Source organism: Panulirus ornatus, chromosome 30 (genome assembly GCF_036320965.1).
Source record: "Panulirus ornatus isolate Po-2019 chromosome 30, ASM3632096v1, whole genome shotgun sequence".
Classification (NCBI taxonomy): Eukaryota; Metazoa; Arthropoda; class Malacostraca; order Decapoda; family Palinuridae; genus Panulirus; species Panulirus ornatus.
The window spans coordinates 22824260-22847448 of record NC_092253.1 but is presented as its reverse complement, the minus strand read 5'-3'; the positions used below and the strand labels follow the sequence as shown (position 1 = coordinate 22847448).

Genomic DNA, 23189 nt, shown 5'->3' with positions numbered 1-23189 from the left:
TGTACAAGCAATATTTGTAAGATAGTGCCGCACGTGACTAGGAGAGAGAAATGAGAAAGTAGCAGGAGCTCAAGAGCAAGGTAACAGGGGCTGAAACAGAAGGTAAATAAGAGTTTTGGTATGTATCAGTAAATTTCAGGAAGAATAAAAGTGTTTTGGAAGGATGTTAATTTAGTGATGAAAAAAAGACAACAATTGGGAACACAGGTGAAGCAAGAATATGGAGAAGTGGTGACAGGCAGATATAAGGTTAAAAGCATATGGAGTGAGTATTCTTAAGAGGTGTTAAATGTGTTTGATGATAAGGTGGCAGATTTGGGATGTTTTAGACAAGGAAGTGTGTAAACTGAGAGTCTAAGTGAAATGAGAAGAGGTGGTGAAACCACTGTACTAGATGAAGTGGCAAAGTAGTTGAAGTGGAAGGTACTGCACTTGAATTTCTTAACAAAAGAGGTGACTGTGATGATGACTGGTTAGTTTGGATATTCTAGGCAAGCATATCTAGGCATGCGGCTCATGGCAAGGTGCCATGTATAGTGCATGTATAGTGCCACTGTATAAAGGCACAGGGGACATAGGTGAACATTCATATTATAGAGGTTTAAGTCTGTTGTGTGTAACTACTAAGTTGTACGTGAAAGAGAGGACTGACAGGGTGGTGTCATGCATAGAGTTTCAGACTGGGAAGGAACGAAGTGGCTTCAGGAGTGGTAGATGTGTAGATCAGGAGTTTGCTTTGAAAAATGTGTGCTATAAATATTTACAGAAAGAGAAAGACCTGTATGTGGCATCTATGACAGGGCTGACAGAAATGCTGTGTGAAAGGTATTGTAAATACATGGAGCACGACAAAAGCTGGAAGAGGCAGTGCAGAGTTTTCATCATCAGACTAAGGCATGTGTTTGAGCAAGAGGAGAGAGAGTAAGTGATTCCAGATAAGGGAGGGTCTATATATCAGGGATGTGTGATATACCCTGGCTGTTTTAATTGTATGATGTGTGTGTGTGTGTGTGTGTATGTTTTTTTCTTTTGTGTGTGTGTGTGTGTGTGTGTGTGTGTGTGTGGGGGGGGGGGGGTGTTAAGTCAGTCATTGTTTGTTATGGTGCTCATGGCAGATCTGAGAGGGAAAATGCAGTTTGGGAGAGTGTGTGACAGGAGAAAGTTGCGTGTAAATGTGAATATGAGGAAGTTTATTAGGTTTATCACTGAAAAGAGAGATGCTATTTGAATTGTGACTTTGAATGAAGAGAACTTGGAGGAAGTGGAAAGTGGAGTGTTTAACATTTTTGGAGCGGACAAGGCAGCAAATGAACTAAGGTGAAATGAGCCATAGGGTGGATGAAGGGGCATAAGTCTAAGGCAAAATGAGGAATGTGTGGAAAAAGGGATCATTCTCTTAAAGGGTAAGATGGGTAAGTTTGATGGTATACATAGAAGTTCCATCACTGCAGTATGGATGTCAGTCAGGAGCCTTAAACAAAAAAGTAAAGAATAAGGTGAATGTGTTGGAAATGATATGTCTGAGGACAATATGTGGTGTAAGGTGGGTTGATCAAATAAGAAATGACAGGGTAAGTGTGTAAAGAGAGCAGTACATAAAAGAGAGCTTATGAGTGTGTGCTGAAATTATTTTGGCACATGGAGAGGATGAGAGAAAAGGACAACAAAGAGGGTATACAAGTCAGAAGTAGAAAGAACAGGGAAAAGGTGGAAATGAAGGAGAACAAGGAAAGATGGAGTAAAAAATAGTTTGATGACTCAGGGCCTACACAAGCATTTGGATGTGTGGCATGCAAGGGATAAAGCAAACTGGAGCAATGTGGTTTACAGGGAACAACATGCTGTGAATGGGCTGAACCAAGGCATTTGAAATAGTCATAGGAAACCGAGGGAAGGCCTGAGAGCACTAATTATGGATTGGGTTCTGATTTCAGTGCATCATACATGAAAGCTATAGAGTGGATGTGAGTATAAGAGGCCATTTCTTCATCTGTTCCTGACACTACCTTCCTAATGGACGAAATGGCATACACGTATGGAAGAAAAAGAAATCATAAGAAACACAAGGCTAAACAAAGAAGAGATGAAGAATATCAATGTAAAGGAGTGAGATGCTACACAGTCAGCAACTGCCTACCTGAGTCCCAGTCCTCAGGGTATACAAGTCAGAAGTAGAAAGAACAGGGAAAAGGGGGAAATGAAGGAGAACAAGGAAAGATGGAGTAAAAGATACTTTGATGGCTCAGGGCCTACACAAACAGCTGGGTGTGTGGCATGCAAGGGATAGAGCAAACTGGAGCAATGTGATTTACAGGGAACAACATGCTCTGAATGGGCTGAACCAAGGCATTTGAAGTAGTCATAGGACGCCAAGGGAAGGTCTGAGAGCACTGATTATGGATTGGGGTTCTGATTTCAGTGCATCATACATGAAAACTATAGAGTGGATGTACGTATATGAGCCCATTTCTTCATCTGTTCCTGACACTACCTTCCTAATGCAAAAAAATGGCATACATGTAAGGAAGAAAAAGAAATCATAAGAAACACAAGACTAAACAAAGAAGAGATGAAGAATATCAATGGAAAGGAGTGAGACATTACACAGTCAGCAACTGCCTACCTGAGTCCCAGTCCTCGTCTTCCTCATCATCGTCATCGTCATCTGTATCTGATGAGGAGCCTGAGGGGGTAGTGGTACTGGGTGTGGATCCACTCTCCCGGGACTCTAATACATTACTTCCTCCTTTGTTTACATATGTCACCAGCCACCAAAGCTCAATCTGGACAAATCAATAATGAAAAGATATATTTAATGCAGTATAGAAATTATATTTTTGTTCCTAACAGAAATCAGCTAGTGATCACAAGAGTTAAAAAAATTCACTTCTTTTAGGGAATAAATTAGTGCTATCACACAGCAATAACCTGTGGGTAAATCCAGCTTCTGCCCTCTCGTACAGGATCATCTTGCAGGAACCTGTATTTAATACTGTCTCCTGTAAACAAAGAAGGCTTACACCTTAAGCTTAAATTCAGATACCATAACACATCTCCTGTAAACAAAGAAGGCTTACACCTTAAGCTTAAATTCAGATACCATAACACATCTGGTTTACCTACTCCTTGTTATGCAGCTCAGTAAGCAGCCTCTGGGTTGTGTTCTTTGTTTGTATCATCTCTTCACCATGCAAAGTACCTTCATATCTAAGCCATTAATTACACTGGAGGAATACGATTGGGAATAACTTTCAAAATGCATTAATGCACCAAAACCACAGCTCCCTATCCACAACCAGGCCCCCTACAGACTTTTCCATAGTTTACCCCAGATGCTTCACTTGCCCTAGTTTAGTCCATTTAAAGCACATTGACCCCTGTATACCACATCGCTCCAGTACCTTTTATCCAGTGCACACCTTTCATCCACCTGCAATCCAGACCCTGATTGCTCAAAATCTTTTTCACTCCATTCTTCAACCTCCAATGTGGTTCCCCCATTCTCCTCGTTCCCTCCACTTCTGACACATTTAGCTTCTTTGTCAAACTTTCCTCGCTTATTCTCTCCATATGTCTAAACTATTTCGAACATCCTCTTCGACTCTCGACCATACTCCTTTTATTACCAAACCTCTCTCTTACCTTTTCATTGCTAACTTGATCAAACCATCTCACACCGCATACTGTCCTCAAACATTACATCTCCAACAAACCCACCCTCCTCTGCAATGCTTATCTATAGCCCATGCCTTGCATCCATATAATACAGATGGAAATACTAAAACTTTAAACAACCATTCTTGCCCTCCCACTATGGTGGCCCATCCTTACATCTGCACCTGAAGTACTTATCCCTCACACCCTAGACTCAATGTGGGCAGTAGCAGATCAAAAGCTGCCTCTGTAATCATAGATGACCTGACACTTTCCATAAGGAGTGCTGCTCTTACATTTTATGGATTTAACCTCAAGTACATCAGCATGGAGAAAGTCAGTGGCTTGCAGCATTTAGCATCAGTGTCTCTAATTCTCTTTGGGAATAGCTATCCCTCACCAACCTCACCTCACCACCTCAGTGTACAGTGTATCACTGTAGCAAACCAGTCAGGCAATTGGCTCACTGCTAGACAATAAGTGTACCATCCCAGTACCTGTAGTCTTGGTGATGTAACTCCAGATTCAAGCCACCCTTAGGGCATCTCCATCATTAAAGGTCCCAAGGGGACTCCTGACACTTCTTCCTGGCAAGTATCACTGTGGTGCTCCATCTCCTGCATCCACCTTTGGCAGGACTCGCATGCCCGTGGCACTCCAGCATCCCTAGAGCCTCCTGCAACCCAATCACAAAACTGCAGTCACCACACACTTCTGGAGCCATGATACGAACCACACACACCTTCTTCCACAGGAGCTCCACGCCGAATCAGCAGCCTCACACTTTTCCCTCATGCTTCTGCTTCATTTAACGCCTATTATCATCAACATCACAGGACCCCTGCAGAGCATGCTTTGTACTTCTCGATCTGCTACAAGCAACTTCTCCTTTCCCTTTATAATCCTGCACTTCCAGTGGCTTATTGTCCTCTGTTATCTCACCTTGTATAAGCTATCCAATAAAGCACTGTTGTTGTTGTTTAATGTGTTTCTGTGTCCTCTCTTAGATATACCACCAAACAATTCATACCAGTATGCCTACTAAAGTTCCACTCTGCCATGTCCACTCCCATATATCTAAATTACTTCACTTCCTACAATTTTTCTCCATTCAAACTCACATCCCAACTGACTTGTCCCTCAACCCTGCTGAACCTGATAACCTTGCTCTTATTCACATTTACTCTCAATTTTCTTTCAAACACTTTTCCAAACTCAGTCACTAACTTTACAGTTTCTCACTCAAATCAGCCACCAGTGCTGTATCATCAGCAAACAACAACTGACTCACTTCTCAGGCCCTCTCATCCCCAACAGACTGCACACTCACCCCTCTCTCCAAAACTCTTGAATTTTCCTCCCTAACTACCCCATTCACAAACAGATTAAACAACTATAGGAACATCAAACACCCCTGCCACAGACTGACCTCCACGAGAACAAATCACTCTCCTCTCTTCCTACTCATACACATACCTTACACCCTCGATAAAAACTTCTCACTGCTTCTAGCAGTTTACCTCCAACACCATTTATTCTTAAGACCTTCCACAAAGCATTTCTATTAACCCTATCATATGCCTTCTCCAGATCCATAAGTGCTACATACAAATCCATCTGTTTTTCTAAATGTGCCTCACATATGTTCTTCAAAGTAAACATCTGGTCCATACATCCTCTATCACTTCTGAAACCATACTCCTCTTCCCCAATCTGGTGCTCTGTACAAGTCTTCACCCTCTCAATCAATACGCTTCCATACAATTTCCCAGGAATACTCAACAAACTTATGCTTCAGAAGTTTGAACACTCACCTTTATCCCCTTTGCCTTTGTACAATGGCACTATAAATGCATTCCACCAGTCCTTAGGCACTCCACCATGATTCATACATACACTGAATATCCTTACCAACCAATCAACAACACAGTCACCCTCTTTCTTTATAAATTTAACTACAATACCATCCACTCCTACTGCCTTGCCAGATTTCATCTTCCACAAGGCTTTCACCATCTCTTCCCTATTTACCAAACTACTCTCCCTGGCTCTCTTACTTTGCACACCAACCTGACCAAAACACCCTACATCTGCCACTCTTTCATTAAACACATTCTACAAACCTTCAAAATACTCACTCCATCTCCTCACTTCTTCACAATCTGTTATCACTTCCCCCCTTTCTCCCTTCACCGATGTTCCCATTTGTTTTCTTGTCTTATGCATATTATTTACCTCCTTCCAAAGCATCTTTATATTCTCCCAAAAGTTTAAAGATACCTTCTCACCCCAACTCTCATTTGCCCTCTTTTTCAACTCTTGCAACTTCCTCTTGACCTGCTGCTTTCTCTTATACATCTCCCAGTCATTTGCACTCCTTCATTGGAAGTATCATCCAAATGCCTCTCTTTTCTCTTTCACTAACAACTTTACTTCATCCTACCATTCACTACCCTTTCTAATCTGTATAACTCACATGTTAATTCTGATCCAGACTTCAACTACAGTATATTGGCATCTTGAAAAATTTGGCAGTCAAGTTTTCAATAATCTAGAGTATAAAATATACATTATTACAGGGAGTCCTTTTCATAAAGTCCTGGTCTCAAACATACTTCTTTCCAACACTATAACCAAAGAACTTACACTGGTCTCAAAATACTTCATTCTAACAATATAACCAAAGACCTCACAAAGAAACCAGATGATTTTTCTTGATAGCCTAGTCATGTGGTATAAGTTGTTAATCCTTCTATGACTTTACTGCACATCCAGTAATCAAATCACAGCTTAAAATATCCACACTAATATCAAACTAAAGCTTTATCCTACAGTTCAACTTCTTCCCTTTTTCAGAGGCACATTGCATATAAATATCCACAATATAGGTGATCTTTGAAATCCCAAGGAACCATCTTGAAAAAATGGGTGAATCCATATCTAATTTTAGTTAGCAGGTTTTACTCTTTGGGCAAAACCTGACAATTCTAACACAAAGTCCATAGTTCCCCCCAAAAAATTTGCACCACTCTGCTGCTACACCTTCATAATAAGTACCTTTAACTTCACAATGCTGTAAAAAACAAGGTCCTTCACAATATTACAGTAACAGTATTGCTTTATAAGTCAATTTGCACATAAAATTGTGTTTTCAGGTGAGACTATCATTTTTCATGGCGTCCAGCCCTTAAATGCCTCTAATGTATATATTTCATTGTCTTGTAATTCTCTTTGCAGGAGTCCCATACATCCTGAATGGGATCCTTTAACCAATACATGATAAATCAATTTAAGCATACACATCAAGGCACAGACAAATATATTCAATGTAAGATGGACAGGGGTAATGCGAAACATCCATTTCTAACTCACAGGTGGAAGAATAATTGAACAATGTGGACTTTAAATACAAAAGAAGAAAGAAAAGAAAGAAGAGAAATTCATATTCCAGACTTAATGAAATTCTAGATAGCACAAGTAAAATAAACTAATCTTTGTAAAAAGCTGACCTAGATGAGTTAATCTTGGCCTAACAATATACATTATAGACATAGCTGTAGGGTGCTTACTTCTGAAATATTTCACAGACTCCTAATTTTCCAGTTTAATCCCAGTGACCGGTATTGGACTTAAAAGATGAGGATGGGCAAAGATATGACTGCATTTCCTCAATCACTGCATGGCATAAACGTTTCTTATAAAGTCATTACATTTAATACATCCTCAAAAGAGCTTCATGTTATATTATTTGAGATACCATCCAGCTTACCTCTTCCATGATATTTTCAAACAATGTACATGAGTAAGTCACAAAGGTATACTTTTTTCTGAATAATTTAGCATCATTATGGCTAAGGCAGACAGCAATCAAGAGGTGGCAGACAGCAAAACACAACTGTAAACTACCTGTCAAAGTCCAAATAACCTTTCACCAACACTAGTGAAATGTTCTCTCAACATCTCTGTACATTATCTCTATATGTTCTCCACTACTCCTCAAGTATAACATCCCACTCATCCACCAAAATCTCTACTTCTTTCCTTCTATTTTAACTTAACCTCCCTCCTATACTTGTTTCTATTCACTTCAATCATAAAGCTGTACAGCACAGTACATATGTGCTTACCTGAAAGTCTTCAGGTAGTAGTTTGTGATGAGTGTCCTTGTTGACCTTATCCAACTGGTCCTTTTTCAGCACCACCAATACCTCCTGCTCTCCTGCCCGCCCCTCCTCCCAAGAGTCTCCCGCACCTCCACATACACTATGCAGAGATAAAAAGACAAAAAGTACTTATAAAGCCAACAATTCAAACTGAAAAAAAAAAATATTTACTTTGCAAAGTTACCACTTTACACAATGAGTGCATTCAAAAACTTTTTATACATAAACTGAAGGTGATTACCTAATTGAGAAATACAGGGACAGGCTTTCACATTTGTTTGGCCTTGTTTCTCAATCTTTCTTCTCTATCATACAATAATTTCATCTTATACATATCACTTAGCTTACACCATATATACACAACAGTGTTACAGTATTTTGTTTCCTGCTTTGTCCTCTCATCATCTTGGTACTTCAAATCACAGAGTTGCTTAATGTATACTAGCTCAAACCTATTCACAATCTTTTTATGCTGCTATCCTGTTTCCTTTCTTCTTTGTTTCTTCCAAAGTGGAGCACTCCACAGCCAACTACCTCTTCATAGTTTAGTTTCTTTCCTTACAGTACATTCTTTCTATCCCATCTCTGGGCCTTCTCCAGCATATTAATGTCGGCCCTCGAGTAGATTAAAAAAGAAAGAATAATCAGACCTCTGTGGTGTAACAGTTAGCATTCCTGACAATGCCACATTGATGGGCCATCAAGGTTTGAGCGCATTGGTTCGAATCCTGGTTGTGGCAGTTGGTCCACGTTAGCCCACTAGTTCATCCACTCCTGGAGATGGCTAGTCAATAAAATGGGTAGCTGGCTCAGAGAATGGACCAGAGCAGATGTGGTCTTGCTTTGTCGTATGGAATATATATTTATCTTATATTTCTTATACATAATCGGTTTCCTGCATCAGCGAGAAAGCACCAGGACACAGACGAGGAATGGCCAATCCAACCATATACAGGTACATATACAAAAATATTTATAGGAGGATAGGGGAGAAAAATTACTTCACAAATATTCCCTGTGTGCATAGGTGAGTAAAAGAAGAGAGAGCACGGGACTGGAAATCCTCCCCTCACATTTCTTAATTTTCCAAAAAAACAAAAAGGAACAGAGAGCAAGGACAAGTGAAGATATTCCCTCTAAGGCTCAACCTCTCTTCTTAATGCTACCTCGCAAATGTGGGAAACGGCAAATATGTATGAAAATATATATATATATATATATATATATATATATATTCCCATTTTAGAAAGTTAATACAAGGAGGGGAGGATTTCCGGCCCCCCGCTCCCGTCCCCTCTAGTCGCTTTCTACGACACGCGAGGAATACGTGGGAAGTATTCTTTCACCCCTATCCCCAGGGATAATATACATATATATATACATATACACACACACACACACACACACACACACATATGGGCTGTTTAGAAAGGGTAGTGAGTGGTGGGATGAAGAAGTAAGAGTATTAGTGAAAGAGAAGAGAGAGGCATTTGGACGATTTTTGCAGGGAAAAAATGCAATTGAGTGGGAGAAGTATAAAAGAAAGAGACAGGAGGTCAAGAGAAAGGTGCAAGAGGTGAAAAAAAGGGCAAATGAGAGTTGGGGTGAGAGACTATCAGTAAATTTTAGGGAGAATAAAAAGATGTTCTGGAAGGAGGTAAATAGGGTGCGTAAGACAAGGGAGCAAATGGGAACTTCAGTGAAGGGCGTAAATGGGGAGGTGATAACAAGTAGCGGTGATGTGAGAAGGAGATGGAATGAGTATTTTGAAGGTTTGTTGAATGTGTCTGATGACAGAGTGGCAGATATAGGGTGTTTTGGTCGAGGTGGTGTGCAAAGTGAGAGGGTTAGGGAAAATGATTTGGTAAACAGAGAAGAGGTAGTAAAAGCTTTGCGGAAGATGAAAGCCGGCAAGGCAGCAGGTTTGGATGGTATCGCAGTGGAATTTATTAAGAAAGGGGGTGACTGTATTGTTGACTGGTTGGTAAGGTTATTTAATGTATGTATGACTCATGGTGAGGTGCCTGAGGATTGGCGGAATGCGTGCATAGTGCCATTGTACAAAGGCAAAGGGGATAAGAGTGAGTGCTCAAATTACAGAGGTATAAGTTTGTTGAGTATTCCTGGTAAATTATATGGGAGGGTATTGATTGAGAGGGTGAAGGCATGTACAGAGCATCAGATTGGGGAAGAGCAGTGCGGTTTCAGAAGTGGTAGAGGATATGTGGATCAGGTGTTTGCTTTGAAGAATGTATGTGAGAAATACTTAGAAAAGCAAATGGATTTGTATGTAGCATTTATGGATCTGGAGAAGGCATATGATAGAGTTGATAGAGATGCTCTGTGGAAGGTATTAAGAATATATGGTGTGGGAGGCAAGTTGTTAGAAGCAGTGAAAAGTTTTTATCGAGGATGTAAGGCATGTGTACGTGTAGGAAGAGAGGAAAGTGATTGGTTCTCAGTGAATGTAGGTTTGCGCCAGGGGTGTGTGATGTCTCCATGGTTGTTTAATTTGTTTATGGATGGGGTTGTAAGGGAGGTAAATGCAGGAGTCCTGGAAAGAGGGGCAAGTATGAAGTCTGTTGGGGATGAGAGAGCTTGGGAAGTGAGTCAGTTGTTGTTCGCTGATGATACAGCGCTGGTGGCTGATTCATGTGAGAAACTGCAGAAGCTGGTGACTGAGTTTGGTAAAGTGTGTGGAAGAAGAAAGTTGAGAGTAAATGTGAATAAGAGCAAGGTTATTAGGTACAGTAGGGGTGAGGGTCAAGTCAATTGGGAGGTGAGTTTGAATGGAGAAAAACTGGAGGAAGTGAAGTGTTTTAGATATCTGGGAGTGGATCTGTCAGCGGATGGAACCATGGAAGCGGAAGTGGATCATAGGGTGGGGGAGGGGGCGAAAATTTTGGGAGCCTTGAAAAATGTGTGGAAGTCGAGAACATTATCTCGGAAAGCAAAAATGGGTATGTTTGAGGGAATAGTGGTTCCAACAATGTTGTATGGTTGCGAGGCGTGGGCTATGGATAGAGATGTGCGCAGGAGGATGGATGTGCTGGAAATGAGATGTTTGAGGACAATGTGTGGTGTGAGGTGGTTTGATCGAGTAAGTAACGTAAGGGTAAGAGAGATGTGTGGAAATAAAAAGAGCGTGGTTGAGAGAGCAGAAGAGGGTGTTTTGAAATGGTTTGGGCACATGGAGAGAATGAGTGAGGAGAGATTGACCAAGAGGATATATGTGTCGGAGGTGGAGGGAACGAGGAGAAGAGGGAGACCAAATTGGAGGTGGAAAGATGGAGTGAAAAAGATTTTGTGTGATCGGGGCCTGAACATGCAGGAGGGTGAAAGGAGGGCAAGAAATAGAGTGAATTGGAGTCATGTGGTATACAGGGGTTGACGTGCTGTCAGTGGATTGAAGCAAGGCATGTGAAGCGTCTGGGGTAAACCATGGAAAGCTGTGTAGGTATGTATATTTGCGTGTGTGGACGTGTGTATGTACATGTGTATGGGGGGGGGCCATTTCTTTCGTCTGTTTCCTTGCGCTACCTCGCAAACGCGGGAGACAGCGACAAAGTATAAAAAAAAAAAAAAAAAAAAAAAAAAAATATATATATATATATATATTTTTGCTTTGTCGCTGTCTCCCGCATTTGCGAGGTAGCGCAAGGAAACAGACGAAAGAAATGGCCCAACCCATCCCCATACCCATGTATATACATACGTCCACACACGCAAATATACATACCTACACAGCTTTCCATGGTTTACCCCAGACGTTTCACATGCCCTGATTCAATCCACTGACAGCACGTCAACCCCGGTATACCACATCGATACAATTCACTCTATTCCTTGCCCTCCTTTCACCCTCCTGCATGTTCAGGCCCCGATCACACAAAATCTTTTTCACTCCATCTTTTCACCTCCAATTTGGTCTCCCACTTCTCCTCGTTTCCTCCACCTCCGACACATATATCCTCTTGGTCAATCTTTCCTCACTCATTCTCTCCATGTGCCCAAACCATTTCAAAACACCATCTTCTGCTCTCTCAACCACGCTATTTCTACTTCAACACATCTCTCTTACCCTTAGGTTACTTAATCGATCAAACCACCTCACACCACACATTGTCCTCAAACATCTCATTTCCAGCACCTCCACCCTCCTGTGCACAACTCTATCCATAGCCCACGCCTCGCAACCATACAAAATTGTTGGAACCACTATTCCTTCAGACATACCCATTTTTGCTTTCCAAAATAATGTTCTCGACTTCCACACATTCTTCAAGGCTCCCAGGATTTTTGCCCCCTCCCCCACCCTATGATCCACTTCCGCTTCCATGGTTCCATCCGCTGCCAGATCCACTCCCAGATATCTAAAACACTTTACTTCCTCCAGTTTTTCTCCATTCAAACTTACCTCCCAATTGACTTGACCCTCAACCCTACTGTACCTAATAACCTTGCTCTTATTCGCATTTACTCTTAACTTTCTTCTTTCACACACTTTACCAAACTCAGTCACCATTTATATTTATTTTGCTTTGTCGCTATTTCCCGCGTTTGCGAGGTAGCGCAAGGAAACAGACGAAAGAAATGGCCCAACCCACCCCCATACACATGTATATACATACACGTCCACACACACAAACATACATACCTATACATCTCAATGTAAACATATATATGCACACACAGACATATACATATATACACATGTACATAATTCATAGTCTGCTTTTATTTATTCCCATTGCCACCTCGCCACACATGGAATAACATCCCCCTCCCCCCCTCATGTGTGCGAGGTAGCGCTAGGAAGAGACAACAAAGACCCCATTCGTTCACAATCAGTCTCTAGCTGTCATGTAATAATGCCCGAAACCACAGCTCCCTTTCCATATCCAGGCTCCACACAACTTCCATGGTTTACCCCAGACGCTTCACATGCCCTGATTCAATCCATTGACAGCACGTCGACCCCGGTATACCACATCAATCCAATTCACTCTATTCCTTGCCCGCCTTTCACCCTCCTGCATGTTCAGGCCACGATCACTCAAAATCTTTTTCACTCCATCTTTCCACCTCCAATTTGGTCTCCCACTTCTCGTTCCCTCCACCTCCGACACATATATCCTCTTGGTCAATCTTTCCTCACTCATTCCCTCCATGTGCCCAAACCATTTCAAAACACCCTCTTCTGCTCTCTCAACCATGCTCTTTTTATTTCCACAAATCTCTCTTACCCTTACATTACTTACTCGATCAAACCACTTCACACCACATATTGTCCTCAAACATCTCATTTCTAGCACATCCACCCTCATGCGCACAACTCTATCCATAGCCCACGCCTCGCAACCATACAACATTGTTGGAACCACTATTCCTTCAAACATACCCATTTTTGCTTTCCGAGATAATGTTCTTGACTTCCAAACATTCTTCAAGGCTCCCAGAATTTTCACACCCTCCCTCACCCTATGATTCACTTCCGCTTCCATGGTTCCATCCGCTGCCATATCCACTCCCAGATATCTAAAACACTTTACTTCCTCCAGTTATTCTCCATTCAAACTTACGTCTCAAATGACTTGACCCTCAACCCTACTGTACCTAATAACCTTGCTCTTATTCACATTTACTCTTAACTTTCTTCTTTCACACACTTTACCAAACTCAGTCACCAGCTTCTGCAGTTTGTCACATGAATCAGCCACCAGTACTCTATCATCAGCGAAATCCAACTGACTCACTTCCCAAGCTCTCTCATCCACAACAGTCTACATACTTGCCCCTCTTTCCAAAACACTTGCATTGACCTCCCTAACAACCCCATCCATAAACACATTAAACAACCATGGAGACATCACACACCCCTGCGGCAAACCTACATTCACTGGGAACCAATCACTTTCCTCTCTTCCTACACGTATACATGCCTTACATCCTCGATAAAAACTTTTCACTGCTTCTTATATATTTTTTTTTTTTTGCTTTGTCGCTGTCTCCCGCGTTTGCAAGGTAGCGCAAGGAAACAGACGAAAGAAATGGCCCAACCCACCCCCATACACATGCCTTGATTCAATCCACTGACAGCACGTCAACCCCGGTATACCACATCGCTCCAATTCACTCTATTCTTTGCCCTCCTTTCACCCTCCTGCATGTTCAGGCCCCGATCACACAAAATCTTTTTCACTCCATCTTTCCACCTCCAATTTGGTCTCCCTCTTCTCCTCGTTCCCTCCACCTCCGACACATATATCCTCTTGGTCAATCTTTCCTCACTCATTCTCTCCATGTGACCAAACCATTTCAAAACACCCTCTTCTGCTCTCTCAACCACGCTCTTTTTATTTCCACACATCTCTCTCACCCTTACGTTACTTACTCGATCAAACCACCTCACACCACACATTGTCCTCAAACATCTCATTTCCAGCACATCCATCCTCCTGCGCACAACTCTATCCATAGTCCACGCCTCGCAACCATATAACATTGTTGGAACCACTATTCCTTCAAACATAACCATTTTTGCTTTCCTAGATAATGTTCTCGACTTCCACACATTCTTCAAGGCTCCCAGAATTTTCGCCCCCTCCCCCACCCTATGATCCACTTCCGCTTCCATGGTTCCATCCGCTGCCAGATCCACTCCCAGATATCTAAAACACTTCACTTCCTCCAGTTTTTCTCCATTCAAACTCACCTCCCAAATGAATTGACCCTCAACCCTACTGTACCTAATAACCTTGCTCTTATTCACATTTACTCTTAACTTTCTTCTTTCACACACTTTACCAAACTCAGTCACCAGCTTCTGCAGTTTCTCACATGAATCAGCCACCAGCGCTGTATCATCAGTGAACAACAACTGACTCACTTCCCAAGCTCTCTCATCCCCAACAGACTTCATACTTGCCCCTCTTTCCAAAACTCTTGCATTCACCTCCCTAACAACCCCATCCATAAACAAATTAAACAACCATGGAGACATCACACACCCCTGCCGCAAACCTACATTCACTGAGAACCAATCACTTTCCTCTCTTCCTACACGTACACATGCCTTACATCCTCGATAAAAACTTTTCACTGCTTCTAACAACTTGCCTCCCACACCATATATTTTTAATACCTTCCACAGAGCATCTCTATCAACTCTATCATATGCCTTCTCCAGATCCATAAATGCTACATACAAATCCATTTGCTTTTCTAAGTATTTCTCACATACATTCTTCAAAGCAAACACCTGATCCACACATCCTCTACCACTTCTGAAACCACACAGCTCTTCCCCAATCTGATGCTCTGTACATGCCTTCACCCTCTCAATCAATACCCTCCCATATAATTTGCCAGGAATACTCAACAAACTTATACCTCTGTAATTTGAGCACTCACTCTCATCCCCTTTGACTTTGTACAATGGCACTATGCACGCATTCCGCCAATCCTCAGGCACCTCACCATGAGTCATACATACATTAAATAACCTTACCAACCAGTCAACAATACAGTCACCCCCTTTTTTAATAAATTCCACTGCAATACCATCCAAACCTGCTGCCTTGCCGGCTTTCATCTTCCGCAAAGCTTTTACTACCTCTTCTCTGTTTACCAAATCATCTTCCCTAACCCTCGCACTTTGCACACCACCTCGACCAAAACACCCTATATCTGCCACTCTATCATCAAACACATTCAACAAACCTTCAAAATACTCACTCCATCTCCTTCTCACATCACCACTACTTGTTATCACCTCCCCATTTGCGCCCTTCACTGAAGTTCCCATTTGCTCCCTTGTCTTACGCACTTTATTTACCTCCTTCCAGAACATCTTTTTATTCTCCCTAAAATTTAATGATACTCTCTCACCCCAACTCTCATTTGCCCTTTTTTTCACCTCTTGCACCTTTCTCTTGACCTCCTGTCTCTTTCTTTTATACGTCTCCCACTCAATTTCATTTTTTCCCTGCAAAAATCGTCCAAATGCCTCTCTCATCTCTTTCACTAATACTCTTACTTCTTCATCCCACCACTCACTACCCTTTCTAATCAACCCACCTCCCACTCTTCTCATGCCACAAGCATCTTTTGCGCAATCCATCACTGATTCCCTAAATACATCCCATTCCTCCCCCACTCCCCTTACTTCCATTGTTCTCACCTTTTTCCATTCTGTACTCAGTCTCTCCTGGTACTTCCTCACACAAGTCTCCTTCCCAAGCTCACTTACTCTCACCACCCTCTTCACCCAACATTCACTCTTCTTTTCTGAAAACCCATACAAATCTTCACCTTAGCCTCCACAAGATAATGATCAGACATCCCTCCAGTTGCACCTCTCAGCACATTAACATCCAAAAGTCTCTCTTTCCCGCGCCTGTCAATTAACACGTAATCCAATAACGCTCTCTGGCCATCTCTCCTACTTACATAAGTATACTTATGTATATCTCGCTTTTTAAACCAGGTATTCCCAATCATCAGTCCTTTTTCAGCACATAAATCTACAAGCTCTTCACCATTTCCATTTACAACACTGAACACTCCATGTATACCAATTATTCCCTCAACTGCCACATTACTCACCTTTGCATTCAAATCACCCAACATTATAACCCGGTCTCGTGCATCAAAACCACTAACACACTCATTCAGCTGCTCCCAAAACACTTGCCTCTCATGATCTTTCTTCTCATGCCCAGGTGCATATGCACCAATAATCACCCATCTCTCTCCATCAACTTTCAGTTTTACCCATATTAATCGAGAATTTACTTTCTTACATTCTATCACATACTTCCACAACTCCTGTTTCAGGAGTACTGCTACTCCTTCCCTTGCTCTTGTCCTCTCACTAACCCCTGACTTTACTCCCAAGACATTCCCAAACCACTCCTCCCCTTTACCCTTGAGCTTCGTTTCACTCAGAGCCAAAACATCCAGGTTCCTTTCCTCAAACATACTACCTATTTCTCCTTTTTTCACATCTTGGTTACATCCACACACATTTAGGCACCCCACTCTGAGCCTTCGAGGAGGATGAGCACTCCCCGCGTGACTCCTTCTTCTGTTTCCCATTTTAGAAAGTTAAAAAATACAAGGAGGGGAGGATTTCTGGCCCCCCGCTCCCATCCCCTCTAGTCGCTTTCTACGACAGACGAGGAATGCGTGGGAAGTATTCTTTCACCCCTATCCCCAGGGATAATATACATATATATATATACACATACACACACAAACACACACACACGCACATACACACACACACACACACATACATATATATACATGTGAAAAATGTAAGAAACAATTTAGAAAACTGAAACTTCTAGCTTGAAATGAAATGAAAAAATGAATGTCACATAATGGTTCAACCTCTGGCTATGGAAAGGAAATGTTTAAAATTTATTTACACTAATCTAATATATATATATATATATATATATATATATATATATATATATATATATATATATATATATATATATATATATATTATATATATATATATTATCCCTGGGGATAGGGGAGAAAGAATACTTCCCACGTACTCCCTGCGTGTCGGAGAAGGCGACTAAAAGGGGAGGGAGCGGGTGGCTGGAAATCCTCTCCTCTCGTTTTTTTTTCAATTCTCCAAAAGAAGGAACAGAGAAGGGGGGCCAGGTAAGGATATTCCCTCAAAGGCCCAGTCCTCTGTTCTTAACGCTACCTCGCTAATGTGGGAAATGGTGAATAGTATGAAAGAAAGAAAGAAAAGATATATATATATATATATATATATATATATATATATATATATATATATATATATATATATATATTTTTTTTTTCATACTATTCGCCATTTCCCGCGATAGCGAGGTAGCGTTAAGAACAGAGGACTGGGCCTTTGAGGGAATATCCTCACCTGGCCCCCTTCTCTGTTCCTTCTTTGGAAAAAATTAAAAAATAAAAACGAGAGGGGAGGATTTCAAGCCCCCCACTCCCTTCCCTTTTAGTCGCCTTCTACGACACGCAGGGAATACGTGGGAAGTATTCTTTCTCCCCTATCCCCAGGGGATATATATATATATATATATATATATATATATATATATATATATCTTTCTTTTCTTTTAAACTATTCGCCATTTCCCGCATTAGCGAGGTAGCGTTAAGAACAGAGGACTGGGCCTTTTTTGGAATATCCTCACCTGGCCCTCTCTGTTCCTTCTTTTGGAAAATAAAAAAAAAAAACGAGAGGGGAGGATTTCCAGCTCCCCGCTCCCTCCCCTTTTAGTCGCCTTCTACGACACGTAGGGAATACGTGGGAAGCATTCTCTCTCCCCTAAAGCGGAAAATGGCGAATAGTATGAAAAATATATATATATATATATACATCCCTGGGGATAGGGGAGCAAGAATACTTCCCAAGTATTCCCTGCGTATCGTAGAAGGCGACTAAAAGGGGAGGGAGCGGGGGGCTGGAAATCCTCCCCTCTCATTTTTTTTTTAATTTTCCAAAAGAAGGAACAGAGAATTGGGCTAGGTGAGGGTAGTCCCTCAAAGGCCCAGTCATCTGTTCTTAACGCTACCTCGCTAATGCGGGAAATGGCGAATAGTTTGAAAGAAAAAGATATATATATATATATATATATATATATATATATATATATATATATATATATATATATATATATATATATATATATATATATATATTAATATGGGTAAAACTGAAAGTTGATGGAGAGAGATGGGTGATTATTGGTGCATATGCACCTGGGCACGAGAAGAAAGATCATGAGAGGGAAGTGTTTTGGGAGCAGCTGAATGAATGTGTTAGTGGTTTTGATGCACAAGACCGGGTTATAGTGATGGGTGATTTGAATGCAAAGGTGAGTAATGTGGCAGTTGAGGGAATAAATGGTATACATGGGGTGTTCAGTGTTGTAAACGGAAATGGTGAAGAGCTTGTGCTGAAAAAGGACTGGTGATTGGGAATACCTGGTTTAAAAAGCGAGATATACATAAGTATATGTATGTAAGTAGGAGAGATGGCCAGAGAGCGTTATTGGATTACGTGTTAATTGACAGGCGCACGAAAGAAAGACTTTTGGATGTTAATGTGCTGAGAGGTGCAACTGGAGGGATGTCTGATCATTATCTTGTGGAGGCTAAGGTGAAGATTTGTATGGGTTTTCAAAAAAGAAGAGTGAATGTTGGGGTGAAGAGGGTGGTGAGAGTAAGTGAGCTTGGGAAGGAGACTTGTGTGAGGAAGTACCAGGAGAGACTGAGTACAGAATGGAAAAAGGTGAGAACAATGGAAGTAAGGGGAGTGGGGGAGGAATGGGATGTATTTAGGGAATCAGTGATGGATTGCGCAAAAGATGCTTGTGGCATGAGAAGAGTGGGAGGTGGGTTGATTAGAAAGGCTAGTGAGTGGTGGGATGAAGAAATAAGATTATTAGTGAAAGAGAAGAGAGAGGCATTTGGACGATTTTTGCAGGGAAAAAATGCAATTGAGTGGGAGATGTATAAAAGAAAGAGACAGGAGGTCAAGAGAAAGGTGCAAGAGGTGAAAAAGAGGGCAAATGAGAGTTGGGGTGAGAGAGTATCATTAAATTTTAGGGAGAATAAAAAGATGTTCTGGAAGGAGGTAAATAAAGAGCGTAAGACAAGGGAGCAAATGGGAACTTCAGTGAAGGGCGCAAATGGGGAGGTGATAACAAGTAGTGGCGATGTGAGAAGGAGATGGAGTGAGTATTATGAAGGTTTGTTGAATGTGTTTGATGATAGAGTGGAAGATATAGGGTGTTTTGGTCGAGGTGGTGTGCAAAGTGAGAGGGTTACGGAAAATGATTTGGTAAACAGAGAAGAGGTAGTAAAAGCTTTGCGGAAGATGAAAGCCGGCAAGGCAGCAGGTTTGGATGGTATTGCAGTGGAATTTATCAAAAAAGGGGGTGACTGTATTATTGAGTGGTTGGTAAGGTTATTTAATGTATGTATGACTCATGGTGAGGTGCCTGAGGATTGGCGGAATGCGTGCATAGTGCCATTGTACAAAGGCAAAGGGGAAAAGAGTGAGTGCTCAAATTACAGAGGTATAAGTTTGTTGAGTATTCCTGGTAAATTATATGGGAGGGTATTGATTGAGAGGGTGAAAGCATGTACAGAGCATCAGATTGGGGAAGAGCAGTGTGGTTTCAGAAGTGGTAGACGATGTGTGGATCAGGTGTTTGCTTTGAAGAATGTATGTGAGAAATACTTAGAAAAGCAAATGGATTTGTATGTAGCATTTATGGATCTGGAGAAAGCATATGATAGAGTTGATAGAGATGCTCTGTGGAAGGTATTAAGAATATATGGTATGGGAGGCAAGTTGTTAGAAGCAGTGAAAAGGTTTTATCGAGGATGTAAGGCATGTGTACGTGTAGGAAGAGAGGAAAGTGATTGGTTCTCAGTGAATGTAGGTTTGCGGCAGGGGTGTGTGATGTCTCCATGGTTGTTTAATTTGTTTATGGATGGGGTTGTTAGGGAGGTGAATGCAAGAGTTTTGGAAAGAGGGGCAAGTATGAAGTCTGTTGGGGATGAGAGAGCTTGGGAAGTGAGTCAGTTGTTGTTCGCTGATGATACAGCGTTGGTGGCTGATTCATGTGAGAAACTGCAGAAGCTGGTGACTGACTTTGGTAAAGTGTGTGAAAGAAGAAAGTTAAGAGTAAATGTGAATAAGAGCAAGGTTATTAGGTACAGTAGGGTTGAGGGTCAAGTCTATTGGGAGGTGAGTTTGAATGGAGAAAAACTGGAGGAAGTGAAGTGTTTTAGATATCTGGGAGTGGATCTGGCAGCGGATGGAACCATGGAAGCGGAAGTGGATCATAGGGTGGGGGAGGGGGCGAAAATTCTGGGAGCCTTGAAGAATGTGTGGAAGTCGAGAACATTATCTCGGAAAGCAAAAATGGGTATGTTTGAAGGAATAGTGGTTCTAACAATGTTGTATGGTTGCGAGGCGTGGGCTATGGATAGAGTTGTGCGCAGGAGGATGGATGTGCTGGAAATGAGATGTTTGAGGACAATGTGTGGTGTGAGGTGGTTTGATCGAGTAAGTAACGTAAGGGTAAGAGAGATGTGTGGAAATAAAAAGAGCGTGGTTGAGAGAGCAGAAGAGGGTGTTTTGAAATGGTTTGGGCACATGGAGAGAATGAGTGAGGAAAGATTGACCAAGAGGATATATGTGTCGGAGGTGGAGGGAACGAGGAGAAGAGGGAGACCAAATTGGAGGTGGAAAGATGGAGTGAAAAAGATTTTGTGTGATCGGGGCCTGAACATGCAGGAGGGTGTAAGGAGGGCAAGGAATAGAGTGAATTGGAGCGATGTGGTATACCGGTGTTGACGTGCTGTCAGTGGATTGAATCAAGGCATGTGAAGCGTCTGGGGTAAACCATGGAAGGCTGTGTAGGTATGTATATTTGCGTGTGTGGACGTATGTATATACATGTGTATGGGGGTGGGTTGGGCCATTTCTTTTGTCTGTTTCCTTGCGCTACCTCACAAACGCGGGAGACAGGAAAAAAAAAAAAAATATATATATATATATATATATATATATATATATATATATATATATATATATATATAAGTGAGCTTGGGAAGGAGACCTGTGTGAGGAAGTACCAGGAGAGACTGAGTACAGAATGGAAAAAGGTGAGAACAATGGAAGTAAGGGGAGTGGGGGAGGAATGGGATGTATTTAGGGAATCAGTGATGGATTGCGCAAAAGATGCTTGTGGCATGAGAAGAGTGGGAGGTGGGTTGATTAGAAAGGGTAGTGAGTGGTGGGATGAAGAAGTAAGATTATTAGTGAAAGAGAAGAGAGAGGCATTTGGACAATTTTTGCAGGGAAAAAATGCAATTGAGTGGGAGATGTATAAAAGAAAGAGACAGGAGGTCAAGAGAAAGGTGCAAGAGGTGAAAAAAAGGGCAAATGAGAGTTGGGGTGAGAGAGTATCATTAAATTTTAGGGAGAATAAAAAGATGTTCTGGATGGAGGTAAATAAAGTGCGTAAGACAAGGGAGCAAATGGGAACTTCAGTGAAGGGCGCAAATGGGGAGGTGATAACTACTGGTGATGTGAGAAGGAGATGGAGTGAGTATTTTGAAGGTTTGTTGAATGTGTTTGATGATAGAGTGGCAGATATAGGGTGTTTTGGTCGAGGTGGTGTGCAAAGTGAGAGGGTTAGGGAAAATGATTTGGTAAACAGAGAAGAGGTAGTGAAAGCTTTGCGGAAGATGAAAGCCGGCAAGGCAGCAGGTTTGGATGGTATTGCAGTGGAATTTATTAAAAAAGGGGGTGACTGTATTGTTGACTGGTTGGTAAGGTTATTTAATGTATGTATGACTCATGGTGAGGTGCCTGAGGATTGGCGGAATGCTTGCATAGTGCCATTGTACAAAGGCAAAGGGGATAAGAGTGAGTGCTCAAATTACAGAGGTATAAGTTTGTTGAGTATTCCTGGTAAATTATATGGGAGGGTATTGATTGAGAGGGTGAAGGCATGTACAGAGCATCAGATTGGGGAAAAGCAGTGTGGTTTCAGAAGTGGTAGAGGATGTGTGGATCAGGTGTTTGCTTTGAAGAATGTATGTGAGAAATACTTAGAAAAGCAAATGGATTTGTATGTAGCATTTATGGATCTGGAAAAGGCATATGATAGAGTTGATAGAGATGCTCTGTGGAAGGTATTAAGAATATATGGTGTGGGAGGAAAGTTGTTAGAAGCAGTGAAAAGTTTTTATCGAGGATGTAAGGCATGTGTACGTGTAGGAAGAGAGGAAAGTGATTGGTTCTCAGTGAATGTAGGTTTGCGGCAGGGGTGTGTGATGTCTCCATGGTTGTTTAATTTGTTTATGGATGGGGTTGTTAGGGAGGTAAATGCAAGAGTTTTGGAAAGAGGGGCAAGTATGAAGTCTGTTGGGGATGAGAGAGCTTGGGAAGTGAGTCAGTTGTTGTTCGCTGATGATACAGCGCTGGTGGCTGATTCATGTGAGAAACTGCAGAAGCTGGTGACTGACTTTGGTAAAGTGTGTGGAAGAAGAAAGTTAAGAGTAAATGTGAATAAGAGCAAGGTTATTAGGTACAGTAGGGTTGAGGGTCAAGTCAATTGGGAGGTGAGTTTGAATGGAGAAAAACCGGAGGAAGTGAAGTGTTTTAGATATCTGGGAGTGGATCTGGCAGCGGATGGAACCATGGAAGCGGAAGTGGATCATAGGGTGGGGGAGGGGGCGAAAATTCTGGGGGCCTTGAAGAATGTGTGGAAGTCGAGAACATTATCTCGGAAAGCAAAAATGGGTATGTTTGAAGGAATAGTGGTT

The 23189-nt window shown here is 41.7% G+C and overlaps 1 protein-coding gene across 9 annotated transcripts in view; it reads right to left on the bottom strand.

The window, feature by feature from the left end:
* Positions 1 to 23189, bottom strand: part of LOC139758476 (phosphatidylinositol 3,4,5-trisphosphate 3-phosphatase and dual-specificity protein phosphatase PTEN-like) — a 342351-nt gene that overhangs the window by 127570 nt on the left and 191592 nt on the right. For 7 of the 9 annotated variants that reach the window (XM_071679944.1, XM_071679940.1, XM_071679939.1 and 4 more), the window contains 2 exons: positions 7782 to 7917; positions 2624 to 2783 (listed from right to left, as the gene is read on the bottom strand). In XM_071679944.1, the coding sequence (XP_071536045.1) occupies positions 2624 to 2783; positions 7782 to 7917 (296 nt within the window). Of the gene's footprint in view, positions 1 to 2623; positions 2784 to 7781; positions 7918 to 23189 lie in introns of those variants that run through there. The other 2 variants (XM_071679946.1, XM_071679948.1) reach the window with 2 other exon arrangements.